Source organism: Sceloporus occidentalis, unplaced genomic scaffold, assembly GCF_023333645.1.
Source record: "Sceloporus occidentalis isolate IW3139 unplaced genomic scaffold, rSceOcc1.0.p SCAF_82, whole genome shotgun sequence".
Lineage (NCBI taxonomy): Eukaryota > Metazoa > Chordata > Lepidosauria > Squamata > Phrynosomatidae > Sceloporus > Sceloporus occidentalis.
The window spans coordinates 4215551-4235652 of record NW_028317062.1 but is presented as its reverse complement, the minus strand read 5'-3'; the positions used below and the strand labels follow the sequence as shown (position 1 = coordinate 4235652).

General features: G+C 42.9%; 1 protein-coding gene across 1 annotated transcript in view; it reads right to left on the bottom strand.

Annotated features, from left to right (window-relative positions):
- Positions 1–19859, bottom strand: part of LOC149285284 (integrin alpha-5-like) — a 115737-nt gene extending 95878 nt beyond the window's left edge. Inside the window, exons 1-2 of the mRNA XM_089495628.1 lie at positions 19421–19859; positions 18800–19328 (exon numbers count right to left, since the gene is read on the bottom strand). Of these exons, the coding sequence (XP_089351754.1) occupies positions 18800–19328; positions 19421–19859 (968 nt within the window). The remainder of the gene's footprint in view (positions 1–18799; positions 19329–19420) is intronic.
- Positions 19860–20102: the final 243 nt, after the last annotated feature.

Genomic DNA, 20102 nt, shown 5'->3' with positions numbered 1-20102 from the left:
CCATTCCCTGTCCACTTAAGATCTGTCTGAGGCTACATCCAGCAGGCCCACGTACACACATGGCTAGATCTGCTCCCTTGTGAAGCCACTCACCTAACCTGAGAAGTTCCTAGATATGCTCATAATGTATAGGTAAGTTAGTAAGATGAAATCTCGTAGCTCACCACAGTTCACGCAACGTGAATAACACCCTGTGCTAGAATACATAATTTCAAAAATGCAGGTTTTACTATTTTTTGTGTTTTCCGTTGCAATGCCTTGCACTATAAATATTTATTGATGTCTTTTATGTGAGTTTTTGCCACCTAAGAATGAGAAATTGTATACATTCATTTTTATCACATTTACTCATGACCCATCCCCCGAAAACCATCACAATAGATTATATTACATAAAACAGGAAGACATTCCAAGGAGTTATTTCTGTTATCTGTGAACTCAGTCATCCAATCAGCTCTCCTATGTGTATGCTCAGTTTTGCTATCTATTTGTAGATTTTTCTGAGGTTTTATATACATTCCCATTAAATTCTTAATTGACAGTAGTGTTACTATGTTTTACCAAAGAGTATAGTATGAAGATGCCCTTCCCATTTATATAACCTTTGCGGTCTAACCTTAGTGTTTAGCATAGCTAATACTCAGACGAAACAATGCTGCTATCTTCCAAAAATCAGTCTCAGTTGATTGCCCACCCAATCAGTTCACAGTGAGGATTGAGCAAAACACATTGGACTCCTGTGATGCAAATTTATATATAGGATAGACAGTCCCTCTTTGGGATCTCAATCCCACTGTCACTCTTTCCTCCCCTGGTGCCTATTGTTTTCTAGGAGCTCAGAATTTTTGCTGGGAATTAGTGTTCTACAGCCCTAAAAGTCACAGTAATATGTATAGAAACAGCAGGAAATGTATTCATAAACTTATTCTGTAAATATGAGATTTTATTTTTCTAATTGTAAATCCATAGGTGCTTAAACCAGCCAGTCAATGGCAGGAAAGCACTCTCAATGAAATCAACGGGGCACCTTCTGCATGGCACGAGCCATGAAGCTGATTGGCAATAAGTGTATCACATGAAAAAGCTGGTGAGGGGGGGCAAATAAAATGCATACGATGGTAGGAGTGTAACTTTAATATTTCTAAAACAGTTGTCTAGAACTGTTGGGTTGTTCATAACTAGCAGACATTTTGTAATAAATACTTTATAGGTCATTGATATTTTATGTTATTAAAAATACCCTCTAGGAAAAAGCAGGGAAAATATATAGAATCAGTAAAATGTATTGTTTCTGGAAACATAGCAAAAGTTTGATTTGCTCACTTTTTTAAAAACTCTGTTTATGAAGGAGGTAAATCAGGTCACTGTGCAGGTCATCTGGAAATTTAAGCGTATCAGCAGGGCTTCTGGAGCAGGAATTCTGCCTACTAACATAACAAAGATAAACATTGACACCGACTTAGGTACAATTGTTAGCAGCACCATGTTACGGCCAGGCCCGGACTGGGACAAAAAATAGGCCCGGGCATTTAAGCCTGAGCAGCCCATATTTATTTATTTATTTATTGTTAAAGCCCACCCTTCATGTACCATCTTTGCATTTAATCATTCACACAAATCATTAACACATTCATTAATGCAGTCTCACAAATCATTCAAGCAATTCATCCACACATGAATTCATTAATTGTCATACGCATTCACACAATGCATCCACACATTTATTCATTCTCATACGCATTCACACTACCCCCTCTCATCATCTTATCTGCCCCTTCTCACTATGTTCCCCCTTTTCACTATGTAACCCCCTTCCCCACTTCTCAATATGTACCGCCTCTATCTATCCCCTCTCCCCCTTTCTCACTACCTAACCCCCCTCTGCCCCTTCTCACTGCAGCCCCTTCCCTCACCCTATTTACCTTGTTGCCAGAGCAAGCAGCAACTGCGACCGCGCCTGTGGCAGGGCAGGATTGACTTAGGGGCTGATGGAGCTGCAGCTCCAGGCTCCTACCTTAAAATAGGCCCAGTCAGGACCGGACTGACTGGGCCTATATGGCCGCATTAAGGCAGAGCCCCTTAAGCCCGCCGCAACTGCAACCGGGTCCGCCACTCTAAGGCAGAGCCGGCCTTAGGTGTTCTGGCGCCCTGTGCGGACTACTCCTCTGGTGCCCCCCCATCCCAAAAAAAGAAAGGAATAAAAACTTGTAACAAAACTCCCCTTTCTCACTATCTATCCCCCTGTATCACTATCTACCACCTCTGCCTCTTCTCACTGTTATCATTATATACTGAGGCAGACATTGACGGTGGTACAGCATAATACTTATCACTATATACTGAGGCAGAAATTGACGGTGGTACAGCATAACACCTACCACTATATACTGAGGCAGACAATGACGGTGGTACAGCATAACACCTATCACTATATACTGAGGCACACATTGACAGTGGTACAGCGTAATCCCTATCACTATACATTGAGCCAGACATTGACAATAGTGCAGCATAACCCCAATCACTATATACTACGCCAAACATTGCTGTGGTGTAGGCCTACCACTTCATTGTCTGGCTTAGTAGTAGGGATGCACCGAAACGAATTCTGGACTGAAACCGAAAATGCAGCATTTACCTGTCCGAAACCGAATATGACCTCCCCACACCATAAAAAAAACCCTTTTATTTTAAGTAAGTAACACACCAAAATAGGACAAAACAATTAAAAAACAATATTATATGTATATATATGATTGTTAACAGCAATCACATTCCTATCATGCCCAGGCATACCCAGATTCCAGGATGTACTCGCAGACTTGGCATGATAGGAGTATGATTGCCCTATCTACCCCTTCTCACTCCCTTCTGCCCCATCTACCCCTTCTCACTCCCTTCTCCCCTATCTACCCCCTTTCCCCCTATCTACCCCCTTTCCCCCGTCTCACGCCCTTCTCCCTATCTACCCCCTCCTAACTATCTACCCTCTCCCTCTTTGAAGTTCACTTACCTTTCAGGAGTCCTGCGGTGAGGGTGCAAGGCCTCTGCCTCCCAGCTCTGCCACTGTATGGAACAGTATAGAGTGATGGGAGTTATGATGTACTTTTAGAGCATAATTAGATCATGAAAAAGACATTGGAAATGGTACAGCATAACACCCATCACTCTCACACACTTACCAATCCACACCTATATACCAATCCACACGTATACACCAATCCACACGTATATACCAATCCACACGTATATACCAATCCACACGTATATACCAATCCACATGTATATACCAATCCACACATATATACCAATCCACACATATATACTAATCCACTCTCACTGAATATTTTCCTACCTTTCCTCTTTTCTCCTTACAGCTCCTTTTCCTCCTCTTCGCCAGTTCTTCTGTCTTCTCTGTCTTCTTCCGGTTCAGAGGGCACGGACAGTGGTGGGCGCGGCTTCAGTGTTGTGCGCCGGGATCTAACAACAAACCCCGGCGCACAGCAGCTGTTGCCGCGCGGATCACAAGGGAGCGGTATCGGAGGTCTTTAGCAGACCTCCGGCTCCCTTGAGTGATTTTAAGCCGGGTTGAACCCGGCTTAAAATCACTCAAGGGAACCGGAGGTCTGTTAAAGACCTCCGATACCGCTCCCTTGCGAGCCTGCTCCTCCAGCGGCGGACATTACTGTCCGTCTCTGGAGGGGTGCCGGGTGCCGCAAGTCGGCACCCCCTGATGAGCGGCACCCGGTGCGGACCGCCCCCTAGAGTGTGACGCCCTGTGCGGTCGCACACCCCAAAGGCCGGTCCTGCTCTAAGGGGCCGGGAAGCCCCCACCAGGGCGGGCCTTAGGGGTTTGCGGCCGCACAGGGTTTAAATTAAAACATCGGGGGTTTTTTTCAACTTTATTTAACATCCTCCATGTAAAATAAAGTTAAAAAAAACTTTATTTAACATGGAGGATGTTAAATAAAGTTAAAAAAACCCCGATGTTTTTGACAGCCCCTAAGTCAATGCGGCCCTGCCGTGGCCCGGCCCACCGGGCAAACGCCCGGTGTGCCCGATGGCCAGTCCGGGCCTGGTTACGGCATAGACATAAAAACTATATGTAAGCTAATATTTAAGTGAGAGAGAGGTGTGTGACCTTGTACTCATTCTGTTGAGATATACCAAAGAGATGTTGGAACTAAGGTCATCCACATAGATATATCAACAAGCATTTAGATTTATAGCACGCATTTAACAAGCATGTAATAACAAGCTTACCGTAGAACACAGATTGTGCCAAACCAGGAGATAGTTCTGAGAGATATTCTTTACTTTGATGATTCTACACAGAATATACAGTTAAGAGAAATATGGGGCGACTCAAGGCTCTAATGAGCTGCAGGTTCCAAGAGACTGTCTGGTTTACTTTTAAAGGGACAGAATTAGTTTTGCAGTAGAAATCTCTAGGCGTAGCTGATAGGTAGCTAGAACCCATTACCCTTAGCCAAACAGCCCTGTGTCATTTTATGTATGCATGAAGACAACAGGCCATGTTGGGAGGACAATTGTGCGTTGCAGGCCCAATCGTTCTGCTTGGTGGAGTCTTGGAAGAGGGAGGGCCTTTGTCATGTTGCCTCCTCCATAGATCATCCTGCTATATATATATATATATATATATTTACTGTTGGCACAACAGGATAGGTATAGCTTATCTATTTACATCTTTAGCTCCAAAGAAGTACAAGTCTTGTAATAGTTGTGCTTGTACCCTTGGCTTCTCTGAATTCTTGTCGATTTTTTTTCTCAGGTTTCAAAACCCTTTAACAGGTTCATGCCAGCTGGCCTTTGCACTGACACCGATACACACGCTCTCAATGTATTTCTACGAGTTCAAGTGACTGGGCATACAATAATTTACAGAATGGTTCCACCCATAGCGAAGGGTGCGTTGGTGACAATTGCCAGGACAAGAGGGGGTATATCAAGTCACTAATGGCATCAACTTTAAAAATTACATTATGTCATACATGCTGAGGTGGGTATTAGTAATTTATTAAGTATCCTAAAGAGCTCTTATTTGTGATTGTCTGGTAAACTAGAGGTTTTTACACTTTATAAGAAACTTAATAATTTAAAGTAGTTTTGTGCCTTTGAACAGAGACCTTCTTACTCGTTGTTTCTGTAAATCCACTGAACAAGCTCTGTTCAATACAGCTGTCTACACTGCTCTCCCCAAGTTTGGCATATTTGCGTTGGCATCCAGACACGCTCAGTCCTATACAGGAAGCCCGTCCATTATAACAAAATCCAGCACATACATTGTTTTTTTGGCACATATGCTCTCTCTTTACCATTACTAACCTTCACACACCAATATTGTACTCTGCGAGCTGGGACCCTCTGAGGAAGCCTGATGGTGAAACGCATCAGGGTTCCTGGGTCGCACTAGGGCTCCCTAGATTTTAACACTGTCTTGTATATTTATTATTAGATTAAATCGCCCTTATATTGCACCTACCTAACTCCATTGTATAGCAGTATCACCTTCTTTCCCTTTTAAGTGCTTTTACCAGTAGTACTCCATTCCTGCATTTCTCTTGAGTGTAATGGGAACAACTCCCTCTGGTGATCATAGCTGCTTTTTATGCCTTTTTTCTCTCTCTCTCTCTAATTTTTTCCATATCGGCGCACGTCTATACCACATCCATCTCTGTAAATCCAAATTGTTATGTCTGTACATTGGAACTCTATAGGTTTAACCCTGAGTTTCCTCACCCGGGGATTTTGCCCCATCTTCAGGGTGAATGGGCAGAATCTCATGGTTGACGTCCCTGGTTGAATACAGGTGACTCAATTAAGTGTATCTTTAGATAATGATAAGTCAAGGTTTCCATTAGAACAGAGTAAGTTTGTTAACACATTGAAGAGTTACTACCAGAGGAGCTTTGGCACCTTCCAATCCTGGGTGGAGGGTGCCTGGTTGGGCGGGCAAAGCCAAATGGCCCCCTTGTTCCTCCAGTAATTAACATAAACACTGGAACACGTATTTACACACATTCTTACACTTACATATACTCACTCTCACTCTAATGCACACTATAACACACACACATACTTCATCTAACACATATACACACTCATGCTAACACACACACTTACACACATACATAGTAACATACATACACACACATACATACTCCTTCCCTAACTCCCTTACTTTCTCAGAGCCTTCTTTCTAGCTGCTCGTACACACACTCTGCATGCGGCCTTACTTCTACTATGGGTCACATAACGTCCTGTTACATGACCCCTGCTGCCTTCTTGGATTGGTCCAAATCAGACCGGCCTCTTTAAGAATTTCGGTGAGATCATTGCAGCGCTGCCATATTGGTGGCGCTTGAGGTGACTCCCTCTCCTGATCCTCCAATTGGGCAGAGGACGTCACTGCAAGAGCCGCCATATTGTGCTCAGCTCACCATTTTAGCGGAAGTTGCTGGGTTATGTCTGCGGAGATGCGACCAAAGAAAGAATATTAAGGATTGAACGAGAAGTGAAGGGAGAATATAGAAGATTGAAGAAGTGGACGGCAGAGAGGGTAGGGAAACATTTACAGAGCATGTGAGAGTGAATGTGGGCAAATTTTGTACCCAAATTGAATGGGCAGGGAACGAAAATCTTTGCTCGAAAACAAATGGGCCAAGGACAAACTGAAAAATCTGTCCAAATTCTTTTTGGCCCATTTGCACATGTCTAAAAGCTACTCTCAAAAAGCAGTTAATATAGCAGTAAAATTATTTCAGTTGATGGAACATTCTTAAACAGATTTTTTTTACTAGTGCCATGTCCAAATGATCTAACCATATTACATAATATATTGTTTTAAGGCCTTTCAGAGGTGCGCATTTGAAGAACAGATGAAAAGAACAAAACATTCTTCATCTCCCTAGGAGATAAACTGTATTTTAAAGTGGTGCAGCCCCCCCTGCTGTTTTCACCTCATAGGCAGCAAGCCAAGGGTAACGGTTTGAAATATCTGTTCCCCATTCGTTGATGTGCCAGCTACTCCAAAAGTATTATCATTTAAAACCGTTTGAATTCTAATTATGGTGCACAAAATTCTACGAGATATAGTTGATTCTTTCTGCGTCATAGGAAGAAGTCTGCACCCACCGCCGGCCCCACTCGCTGCCTTTTATAGTACTGTCTGGGATGTATGAATATCAGCCCTAAATTCAAAGGAGAGAATCCCCAGGTGCTTAATCATAGGAATGCACACTGCTGTCTCACGGCATCTCGGCCGTTGAAATTTGTATAAGATTTATTAAATACATTTAAGCCTGCGGACGCTTGTAAATGTACAAGAAAATAACTTTTTAAATCTATCCATTTAACATGACATGGGGATAAAGTAGTTTTACTTTACTGCAATGGTGGTAGGTAAATGCCTCCTATCAGAAGTAGTAGAGGCTAAAGCAGCAAAGGAATTTAAACAATATGGGATAGGCATAAAACTATCCTGAATCTAAGACAAGACCAATGACTGACCAGAGGGGCCAAATAGTTCTTATCTGAAGTTAAACTCTATCTTTGTAAGAGGTAGCAATGCAAACAACATTATGCCTAAGCCTGATCACTAGCAAGACTAACACAGAGAGGGATCTAATATCTGAAAAAAACACCTAAATGAACATATATTTGAAAACATAACCTTTATTCTTGTTTTCTAAAAAACAATATATCTACTGGGAAGTCCTAGAAGTTGATACTTGGAAAACTCATATATTTGAAACTCATATGTATCGGCAGCTTGTTAGATGGCGGAGAGATTGGTAAGGAAAGGACCTAAACTCAAACTTTCCTCACAGAGGTATCTGAGAAGCTGCTGTCCTACTACCCTAATACTTCATTGATACTTGGCAATCTCTTTGTCGATCCACAGGAAAGAGCCAGGCTACATTAAAATGACCTGACGTATGTTTCCTCATCATAGTTTAGGCTTCATCGGGTGAAGAGCTATGTGTAAGGTAAAATCATGTTTCATAAAGCAACAATTGATTATGGTATATCCTTTGAGATTAAGTAACCAAAATAATATATACAAGATACAATCTAATTCATAATGACACAATGGGATAAATGTAATATTTAAGTCAGTAATATTACATGAAAGTATTATTTTGTATGTATGCAGAAGTCTGCTTAATTAATTATTACATATTAGATGTTACAGTCTGTCTAAAAGTATTAAAAAGGCAATTTGATGTTTAAATGGCATCGCTTTAGAAGAATTAACAGAACTAATGAAACAAAAAGGTTGATGTGACACGAGAGAAGGCAGTAGTTCCCAAAACAGGAAGTGAAGTTTCTTTGCGTTAAAATGCAATTAGTGTGTAGGTATAAATGAATACAGGCAGGATTAGAGGAACAGGAAATAACATGGAGAACTGCTCTGCGGTGTCCAGGAAATGGGTTATACATAGCACAGGTTTATTAGGAATGAGTTCAGGGGTCATCATGAGAGATTAATAGATGTTACTCAGAGGTCAGGATTAAGAACAAAAGTAGAGATCCAAAGAAAACAGACACGTAACTTTGTAAAAACAGGTATTGATGTAACAGTTCAGAGGTTCTGCTATCTTATAGGCAGCCTGAGCAGATTATAAGGGCCACACTGATAGCTGATAACATATAATTGGGAAGGAAGACCTATTCAGTTGTTACACACCTGATGACGTAGGTGCGGCCGACGGCTGGATATGCATGTTCTTACACTACGTTTTTATCCTCACGCAAATCTGTGGCTCTGTTGGCTAGCAGCCCGTCTGACATTTGCCCAGTGTGCCAGATGGCAAGTCTTGGTGTGACTTGGAGCTCCCCAGTGTTGCCCACCATGGAAGTGTGGCATTGATAAGGATGCAGGGTTGGAGGTGGGTCTAGCCCAGTTAGGGAGTGGGTAGTGGGCAGACAGTCGACAGGAGTGGGCACCACTAAACATTGCTACCCAGGAATATAAACTCTGGGGAAGCAGTACTTCATCCAGAGATTCCAGGTGAAACCTGGCAGGTTCCCAGGTACACAAATAAAACATATTTAGAATGCCCAGGTAGATAACAATCAATAGCAAATGGCTATATATCGATTTTCTTCCATTATCCTGAATTCCCTTTTCTTTACTCAAACCTATTTCTACGGCTCAGCTCCAAGTAAGTGGCATAATCCTATGAGCGCTGAGTTAAGACGGCTGCTGCCATACACGCAAGGCATATTTCTCATACATGTACATTGCACATTGTAAGATGTAAACATCATTATAGAAATTAGTAGGAATAAATGTGTCGAATTCTCTTTACATAAAACTCTTGTGTTAGAAATGAACCCCCAGCTTCCCAGCAACATTTTGCTTAAAGTTGCTTATAGTAAAGCATTGGTTTCCAGTTTGGTTAAAGTTGTGTATGGAATAACAATGTGTTTTCATATTAATTCTAAAAATATTCAGAAAAGTAATTGAATACAACATTTTTTGGCATTAACATTCTCAGAATTATGTGCTTTTAGGGGAACTTCGGGCAGGGGCGTACCTAGAGTATTTGGCACCTGGGGCGGATCCTGTATGTGGCACCCCCCCCACACACTTTAAAACTGCATAGCTTCTACCGTTATATACCGGCGCAGACACTGAAGGTGGTACAGCATAACACTTACTGTTATCATTATATACTGAGGCAGACATTGACGGTGGTACAGCATAAGACTTATCACTATATACTGAGGCAGAAATTGACGGTGGTACAGCATAACACCTATCACTATATACTGAGGCAGACATTGACGGTTGTACAGCATAACACCTACCACTATATACTGAGGCAGACAATGACGGTGGTACAACATAACACCTATCACTATATACTGAGGCACACATTGACGGTGGTACAGTGTAATCCCTATCACTATACATTGAGCCAGACATTGACAATAGTGCAGCATAACTCCTATCACTATATACTAAGCCAAACATTGATGTGGTGTAGGCCTACCACATCATTAGTAGTAGGGATGCACCGAAACGAATTCTGGACTGAAACCGAAAATGCAGCATTTACCTGGCCGAAACCGAATATGGGCCCCCCCACACCATAAAAAAAATCTAACACTTTTATTTCAAGTAAGTAACACACCAAAATAGGACAAGACAATTAAATAACAATATATATATATATATATATATATATATATATATATCCATTTACTCACAGAGTCCATTGCACACCATTCCAAATATTCCAAGCCCGGTGCTAGTAACCAGCAGTTTCCATACAAAACACTTTCAAAAAGATGGTCAGCACTCCAGGTCTTTAAATTGACAATTTCATTTTATTCAAAGTCAAGTCGACGTTTCAGTCATTACTGACTTTCATTACTGATGAAAGTCAGTAATGACTGAAACGTCGACTTGACTTTGAATAAAATGAAATTGTCAATTTAAAGACCTGGAGTGCTGACCATCTTTTTGAAAGTGTTTTATATATATATATATATAGATATATATATGATTGTTAACAGCAATCACATTTCTATCATGCCCAGGCATACCCAGATTCCAGGATGTACTCGCAGACTTGGCATGATAGGAGTATGATTGCCCTATCTACCCCTTCTCACTCCCTTTTGTCCTACCTACCCCTTCTCCCTATCTACCCCCTATCCCCCCGTCTCACTCCCTTCTCCCTATCTACCCCCTCCTAACTATCTACCCTCTCCCACTTTGAAGTTCACTTACCTTTCAGGAGTCCTGCGGTGGGGGTGCAAGGCCTCTGTCTCCCAGCTCTGCCACTGTATGGAACAGTATAGAGTGATGGGAGTTATGATGTACTAGAGCATAATTATATAATGAAAAAAACATTGGAAATGGTACAGCATAACACCCATCACTCTCACACACTTACCAATCCGCACATTTACCAATCCGCACATATACCAATCCACACACACACACCAATGCACACACACACACACCAATCCACACATACCAATCCACACATATACCAATCCACACGCATACCAACCCACACGCATACCAATCCACACACATACCAATCCAGACATATACCAATCCAGACATATACTAATCCACACATACCAATCCACACATATACCAATCCACACATATACCAATCCACACATATACCAATCCACACATATACACCAATCCACACATATACACCAATACACATATATACCAATCCACACATATACCAATCCACACACATACCAATCAACTCTCACTCACTGAATGCTTTCCTACCTTTCCTCTTTTCTCCTTACAGCTTCTTTTCCTCCTCTTCGCTCCTCTTCTTCAGTTCTTCTGTCTTCTTCCGGGTCAGAGGGCACGGACGGCAGTGGGCGCGGCTTCAGTGTTGTGCGCCGGGATCTGACGTTCAAGGGTTGAACCCGGCTTAAAATCACTCAAGGGAGCCGGAGGTCTGCTAAAGACCTCCGATACCGCTCCCTTGCGAGCCTGCTCCTCCAGCGGCGGACATTACTGTCCGTCTCTGGAGGGGTGCCGGGTGCCGGCAAGTTGGCACCCCCCTGATGAGCGGCACCCGGTGCGGACCGCCCCCCCACCCCCCGCTAGGTACGCTACTGACTTCGGGGAAGTATGTTTATTCTATTAAAATACGCGGTCATTAGTAGGTACAAAACACAAATATTATTCATTAAATTTCCCCTGAAGTGATGCTGAAACTTTAAATATCTTCTAAATAAGAATCCCGAATAGGCAATAAGAAAAAAAAACTGATGTGCTACATTTTAAAAGATTGAAAAATATCAATATTTACTTTATCTTTTGTATATCTACCCACCCACCTGCTCCTTTCAGTCACAAGGCTAAGAACTGGATAACCTTTTGAAACTATTTCTTGAAGACCAGGTTGTCAGTTTATGTATGGCCGTTTTACTTCACTTAGAGGGTTGTAGATAAATGGAACAGCCTCCCAACAGAAGTGGAATAGGGTTCAGTGATGGAATCTAAACATGTAAGACAAGGCCACAGACTGATTAAAATTTGAGTCTTTACATCAGAAAAAATAGGCAGATTAAAGAGGCAGAATGGCTCTTATCTGCTGTCAAGTTTATGTTTCTATGTTTCTAAGAGAGAAGTTTGCAGAGGAGGGTGAAAGAATACTTCAATGATAAAGTAAGCTGGATTACACAGAGACTCTAGTTAATACATCATCAAAGCGATAGTCATCTGCACAAACACTGGCATGATTAATATGGAGAAGGCCCATCTGCCAAGCTTCGAATAAAGGCTACCTCGATACTTCATAAGTAACCTACTGCTGGAGCTCTAGAGACTCTTGTACATAATAGGTAATTCCCTTGAGCCAAGAAACACTGTGTTATGGTAAAATGTTCCTTGGCTGTTTACAAGGTACTGTCTGTCATGAACAAAAAACAGGGAATAAGTGGGAGAGCGAGTCAGGAATACTGGGAGCCGACATACAGGGCCGGCCCTACAATGGGGCCGACTGGGGCAATTGCCCCAGGCGGCACTTCAGAAGGGCGTTTTTTTTTTGTTTTTTTTGAAGCGGAGGAGAGAGAGAGGGGCACCGAGTGGTTTTCGCTTACCCGCTCGGCGCCCCTCTCTCCTCTGCGGCGAGTTTACCTGTTCGGTCTCGGTGCCGGCTTGTAATGCAGAGCGCCGTAAGTGACGCGAATTTCCGGCGCTCAGTATTACAAGCCGGCACCGTGGCAGCACAGGGAGACTCGCCGCAGGACTGTTTAAGAGTAAGTACCGGGGGGGGTAGATAATGCCGCCCCCCCCCCCGGCGTCGGCGTGGGGCGGCATTTTAAACTTCGCCCCAGGCGGCGTTAAGTCTTCGGCCGGCCCTGCCGACATATCAACTTCCAAAGATGGAAATTAAATAACTTTGACGATCGATGTTAAAGAAATCTAGCTCAATAGAAAAATCACATTTGGTAAAGATGATAACTTTATTGGCTGACATATAATGGATTACAAGATTTTGAGACTATTTGGTCTCTTAATCAGACATATTATACCTATATAATATTACCTGTATATGTCAGTTCGATAATAAAGGTCTCGTCTTTACCAAGTTTGCTCTCTCTCTTTCTAAGGCTAACATGGTGAAGCTCTATATCTTTTTTGAGCTTGATCAAGCTTATCTAATGTCATATGGGCCAAGAAATGAAATAAAGATTTTTTGTCAGTATAATGTAATTTTTTAGTCATGTGTAAACAAATGAAAATGGACATAATCCCTAGAAATTAAACTGCTTGTACAAAACATAGCACTGAAAAGGTTTCCTACAACAATGTGCCTTTTACAGAGGATGTGAGTATGATGCTAATTCCTGTGTATTAAATATTCCCAGGAGTGTTTTTTTTTTGCTAGCGTAATGAGTCCTACCATCTCAATTTATACTGTGTATTAGCCACATGTATTAACCCCTTAATGACAAAGCCCGTACATGTACAGGCTCAAAATGCATTGTTTTTAATGGGTTTAGGGACCGCCCATTGTCCTTAAGGGGTTAAATACATCACTGTATAATTCCTGTAATATTTAGCATGCATGCAATCAGATTGCAGAAAATATGTGCACAGGTACTTTTCAGATAAAATTAAGTTATTTTAAATTAATCTCCCCATTTCTAAAACAATGTTATGCAAAACAAAATTGTGCACCCCAAAAGTAAAAATATGTTCACAAACTTGCATTTGCTGAAAGTGGGTACCTTGCTACATTTGGCCAAAAACATTTGAATACTATATTTTCCAAGATTAAAATATTATAGAGCATATAAATGTATTCTAATGCTGGTTTTGGTATACGTTTATCAACTAATTTTTGTCACTATCGCTGATCGAATAGCAGTAGCTGCACTATGTAGACTACCATAGCCGGAAGATGGGCACCTTGCCTAACTAGGGGACCCGGAGGTTCTTATTCTTATGTATAAAAACCCAGATGACCAGAGTCAATCTAATACAGAAGATAAAGACTTTAAAACTGGTGGAAAAATAAATACAGGAGCATTGAACTAAATATTATCTTTGGTAGCCATTTTTTCCAGTATTTGTACCTAGCATACATTGATCAAAGATTTCAACAGAATTTCTAGTGCCTTAATAAAGAACTTTAATTTAAAAGCTGCTTTTAAGTTCCCTTATGCAGGCAGGCAGGAAATAAAAGGAACCCAGTTGATGCCTAACTTGCAGGTGGTCACGGCTTTCAAGGAATGTTGTAACTCTGTTAATGTAGTGTAACAGATGTCAGTTTGAACAGGGCCAAAGAGACCCGCACACACAGAGCCAGAACAGATGTAGATCCGTTTATATACAAGACATTCTAGATAAACAGACCTGTTCCGGGCTGCTGTCTGCTCTAGAAGGCCAAAATTTATTTAAAGCAACCATGATCTGTGTGTTTGTCTAGTTTCTCAGGTGGATGTTTAAAGAAGCACATTACCTGGCCAAATAATCAATTCTTTATGGTTTATTTAATGTCTGGGGTAACAGACATACAGTATAGAATCCCCCCAAAGCACCACAGTGGCCTTTAACAGCTGCTTATTTTCCCCATATACCCCTGATACCCTTAAATTATCCTATAGTGTTTTCCACAAAATAGACAAGACTTTTAACCCCTTAATGACAAAGCCTGTACATGTACGGGCTCAAAATGTATTGTTTTCAATTGTCCTTAAGGGGTTAATATTTGTATTGGTAGAGGTCTATGAAGAAACAAAGTTGCATATGTTCTTCTGATGGCTTGGTTACTAAAAATATAAAATACAGAATCTTGCCTTATGATTTGCCTGTGATATGCTAAAAAGTCATTAGTACTATAATAAACTAAGCCACTGCTCTTTATACAGAACCCCATGTGTGTTATACTTGACATAGTGGTTTACAAAGCTTTAGGGAGTCACACCCTACAAGTCCTATTAACCCCCTGAGTTGCACAAATCAGATTAGCCCAGTGAAGTAGCCCTTGTTTGGAAGGCAACTTGAAGCACTTAAGAACAGGGGAGGGCTGGCAGCCTAAGGCCTGGGGGGCAAGTCTAGTCAACTGGCCCGTTGCACCATCAAAGCGGCTCCACCAGCGCCTAATGAAATTAAAGTGGCCGGCGTGCACGCACCGCATGCCTCAGCTCTTCATCCCACCACTTTTAAGACGTGGGAAGAGGAGCTGAGGCATGGCCATTGGGTCTGACAGCCGCATGAAGCAGGGGGGTACCGAGAGTATTTGGCACCTGTGGCAGACCCTGTATGTGGCACCCCCCCCACACACACACACACTTTAAAACTGCATAGTTTCTATGGTTAGGCAAACATTGACAGGGGTACAGCATATTTGTTATCATTATATACTTAGGGATTATGCGGTACCACCGTCAATGTGTGCCTATACATTGAGCCAGACACTGACAACCCCTATCACTATATACTAAGCCAAACATTGATGTGGTGTAGGCTTACCACTTTAGTGACTGGCATAGTATATAGTAGGGATGCAACGAAATGAAAATTCTGGACTGAAACTAAAAATTCAGCATTCACTTGGCCAAAACTGAAAAAAAAACCAAAAAAAAACTTTAAAATACTTTATTAAAAGTAACACCAAAATTAGACAAAAAAATCAACAACAATATTAACATATATATACACACAAACACACATATATATAACAACAATCACAATCCTATCATGCCCAGGTTCTAGCATGTGCTGGCTGACTTAGCATGATAGGAGTGTGATTGCTGTTTGCAATTATATATATATATATTAATACTGTCATTGAATTATTCTGTCCAATAAAAGTGTTAACACACCGAAGTTGGACCAAAAAAGAATTTATAACAGCAATCACACTCCTATCATGCCTAGGCAGCCACTACATGCTGGAATCTGGGCATGAAAGGAATGTGATTACGGACTCCCTATGCCAAGCTATCCCCCAACACTTACACATCCATGCTATCTGAAACCCTCATTCACAAACATTCAGCATAACACCCATCACTCTCACACACTTACATTCAGCATAACACCCATCACTCTCACACACTTACATTCAGCATAACACCCATCACTCTCACACACTTACATTCAGCATAACACCCATAACTCTCACACACTTACATTCAGCATAACACCCATCACTCTCACACACTTACATTCAGCATAACACCCATCACTCTCACACACTTACTAATCCACTCTTTCCTACCTTTTCTTCTTTCACTCTCACTTTTCCTCCTACTCCTCTTCTTCTTCTTCCTGTCCTTCCGGTGCACTGAGCGCGGAAGACGGTGGGCGTGGCTTCAATGTTGTGCCGCGCGCATCGTTTCTGAAGGCGTGCCGGCATGGTGGCACCCCTCAGATGAGCGGCAGCCGGGGCGGACCGCCCCCCTCCCCCCCACGCCAGGTACGCATGACGGCCGCATTCAATCCTGCTCGCGGCCGCTTAGTTTTTAACTTTGCGGCCGCAGCCGCATTGAATGCTCGTCCGTCCGGCCCACCGGCCCGGATTTAGGGCGGCCTGGGGGGCAATTGCCCCCCTGCCCCCCGGCCCAGTCCGCCCCTGCTTAAGAACCTCATTATGACTCCTGACCCCAGTAGTATCCTATCCAGTCATCTCACCCCCTCTACCACTGCAGAGATGCCGCTAGCATATAAATAGCAGGTCTCTCTTTGGTTTTATGGCCCCCCAAGAGTGTTTGGAAGGGGAGACACATTCTTCTAATGTACAACCCTGTACTCACACCTTGGTTTCTATAAATTCTGCTTTTTGGATGCACAGATAATTCTAATACCCGGAATTTAAGAATTTTGTTATGAAAAAAAAAGAAAGAAAAACCATTTATTGAGCTGTACCAGTTAATGCAGTTAATGATATTTTAGTACAAAGTTTTTATGTACATATATATATGTGCTTTAGGCTGGAGACATATGCTTCCTTGTCTGTGATATACGTAGTTCCCTGAAGCTACTTTTATTCGCTTCAGTCTTGGAACATAAACAGATATGATGAGAGTGTCTGGTATCCACATCCATACAGGTAAGAACCTTTTTCAACTGCAGCTCCATTCTGATCGCAGGGATAGTGACTTTTAATTGTTGGAAAGTCAGACATAATGACTCAAATCAGTAATGTTGACAACTAATTAAAACATAGACTGGTATCTGGCTGGACTCCATAAAACTCACTGATGACAGAACAATAATACTTTCAAACAAGATATACATTAGGGTAAAGCAAATTGTCAGTTTATTGGTTGATAAGAAATTTACAAGATCCAGATAAGATTTTGACATTAAAACCTTCGATGATCTAGTAAAAATGTCAGAGGAGCACCAGCAGAGGACAATAATTTATGGCTCTTTCTGGAGTGCTGAACCATATTTGATTTCAGTTGCAGAACTCTTCATGGGTACATAAAAGTAATGATGACACCAGGAAGAGCAGTTCTGAACACAGCCACCATAGCCAGGTAAAAGCCAAATCCATTTAATCATAAAGCGTAATACCTATGCTGCTTACATGCAAAGCAGGCGCCATAACACTTATCTTACATTCAATGGGTTTCTTTAAAGAGAATTATGAATTATGATTTAATTATATTTTCTGTCCTCATACTATTTTTTTATGTTACAAAATGACCCTGGCACCCAAAGCTTAGTGCATAAATAAACTTTGTTTTGGTTTATGAGTGAACCTCCCCATTGGAATACAGTGTGGGAACACTGTCATTTACTGTCCCAAATAGAAAGAATACGACAAGTAGGGCAAGTAGTAGGCCAAAGAACCACCCCATGTGAAAAATTCAACTTTATGCCTGGATATGGCCCAGAACAAGCTGTCAGACACCAGCAAGTGTCTGTGTTAGCAGGGTAGAAGGAGCCCAGAATGCAGGACTACTGGAGGTAACCGGAATAGTCCAGAGTAGTAGAGATAGGACGCAGTAGAAAACTCAGGTAGAGGCAGTACTCAAAATAGCATAGACAGGTAACAGGCCAGGGTCAGGTCTAGGCAGCAAAGTAGCGTAAACAGGTCACAGGCAAGGGTCAGGTCCAGGCGGCAAAGTAGCGTAAACAGGTCACAGGCAAGGGTCAGGTCACAGATCAAATCAGGAGACAAATGGGTAAAGGAGCACAGTACAGGAGACGCTGTGTAGGGCACAGAGCGTCTCAGAATATCTGAGCGCCGACATAAGGGAGCTTGAGGGTTTTATTGAGATCCCAGACGTGGCGTCTGACGTCACGTCTGGATCTCCGCCCTCGGTTCCGCCCCCAACCCTCTCTCTCCTGTGGAGGTGCCGCCCCTCCAGGGGAAGCCTCTCTCTCCACTCCTCCCCCTCCCCCCTGCATACTGTTAGCAGGAGGAGAGGAACTTAGAGCGGCGTGCTGGAGCGCCGCCCCCTCCGTGGGGACCAGAGCCGCGTCGCCGGCGTGTTCCCCAGCTCCCCGCGTGGACGCGGGGAGTGAAGAACAGACTGCCCGAGCCGGCGACAGGGACCGGGAGCCTGTCACGAGCAGACGCGGTCTGCCACGGGAGGTAAGTCCCGGACCTTGAATGGCACGTACCGTACGCCGGGCGGTACGTGCCTTACAGAACCCCCCCCCCCTAGACGACCCCTCCGGGGGCGTTCAAGTTTGGGGCGATCAGGGTGGTTACGGTGAAATGCACGGAGTTTAACAGGCGCATGAATATTACTAATGGGTTCCCAGGAACGATCCGTCACCCCATAACCCTTCCAATGTATGAAATATTCTAACCGGCCGTTCTTTATGCGGGAATCAAGAATGTGCTGAACCTCGTATTCATTCTCTCCTGCAATCTGCACAGGAGGTGGAGGAGGAGGATCTGACGAGGGTCTCCAGGGTTTCACAAGGGAAACGTGAAAAACAGGGTGGATACGATATTTGTTGGGTAACTGGAGACGGACTGCAGCGACACCAACCATCTCAATGACGGAAAACGGACCAATAAAGCGAGGGCCAAGTTTCTTCGAGGGACAGGATAGACGGAGATGTGTAGTGGAGAGCCATACTTTGTCTCCTCTTTGGTAACACGGGGTTGGAGAACGAAGGCGATCGGCATAGTTCTTGTAGGACTCTTGGGCTTTAAGGATGTTGGTTCGTATGGTATTAAAGGACTGGATGAGATGCTGAAGTCTCGTTGCAGCTTCAGGCACAGAATCGGATATAGGCACAGCTGGCAGGGAAGCAGGGTGATACCCAAAGTTGGCGAAAAAAGGGGAACAGCCAATAGTTCTTTGTGTTTGGTTATTATAGGCATATTCGGCTGTTGGCAATAATTGGATCCAGTCATCTTGAAGGTAAGTTATGTAGCAACGTAGGTATTGTTCGAGTATCTGATTAACTCGTTCAGTCTGCCCGTTGCTCTGAGGATGAAATAGTTGGGCTGTATCTGTAGTCCCTTGCAGAAGGCACGCCAGAAACGAGAGGTGAACTGTGTTCCACGGTCAGTGGTGATTGAGCGGGGTAAGCCATGAAGACGGAAGATCTCTTTGAGAAATAAAGTGGCTGTTTCAGAGGAATTGGGTAGACCTTTGGCTGGTAAGAAGTGGGCCATCTTGGTGAACCGATCCACCACTACCAAGATAGTTGTGTAACCATGTGAATCAGGTAAGTCTACAATAAAATCCATTGAAATATCAGTCCATGGTTGTTCAGGTACTGGTAGTGGTTGAAGAAATCCGGCAGGTCGTTGGCGTGAGGTCTTAGAAGTAGCACACACTTGGCACACTGAAACGTAGGCGAGGATCTCTTTGCGCATAGCCGGCCACCAAAAGAGACGTTGGATTAACTCCATCGTTTTACGTGAACCTCCGTGTCCTGCAGCCAATGTAGAGTGGTGAAGACGGATTACCTCCTGTCATACAGGAGGTGGAACGAAAATCTTGTCGCGGAAGTACAGCAACCCCTCCTTACGAGTACAGAAACGAGGGGCAGTAAATCTCTTAGAGGTGCTATGGTAACGAAGTATATCCCACATAGACGGGAAGGATGCTAGAAAATGACCCTTGTGTAAGATGGTCTCATCAATGTCTGGAGT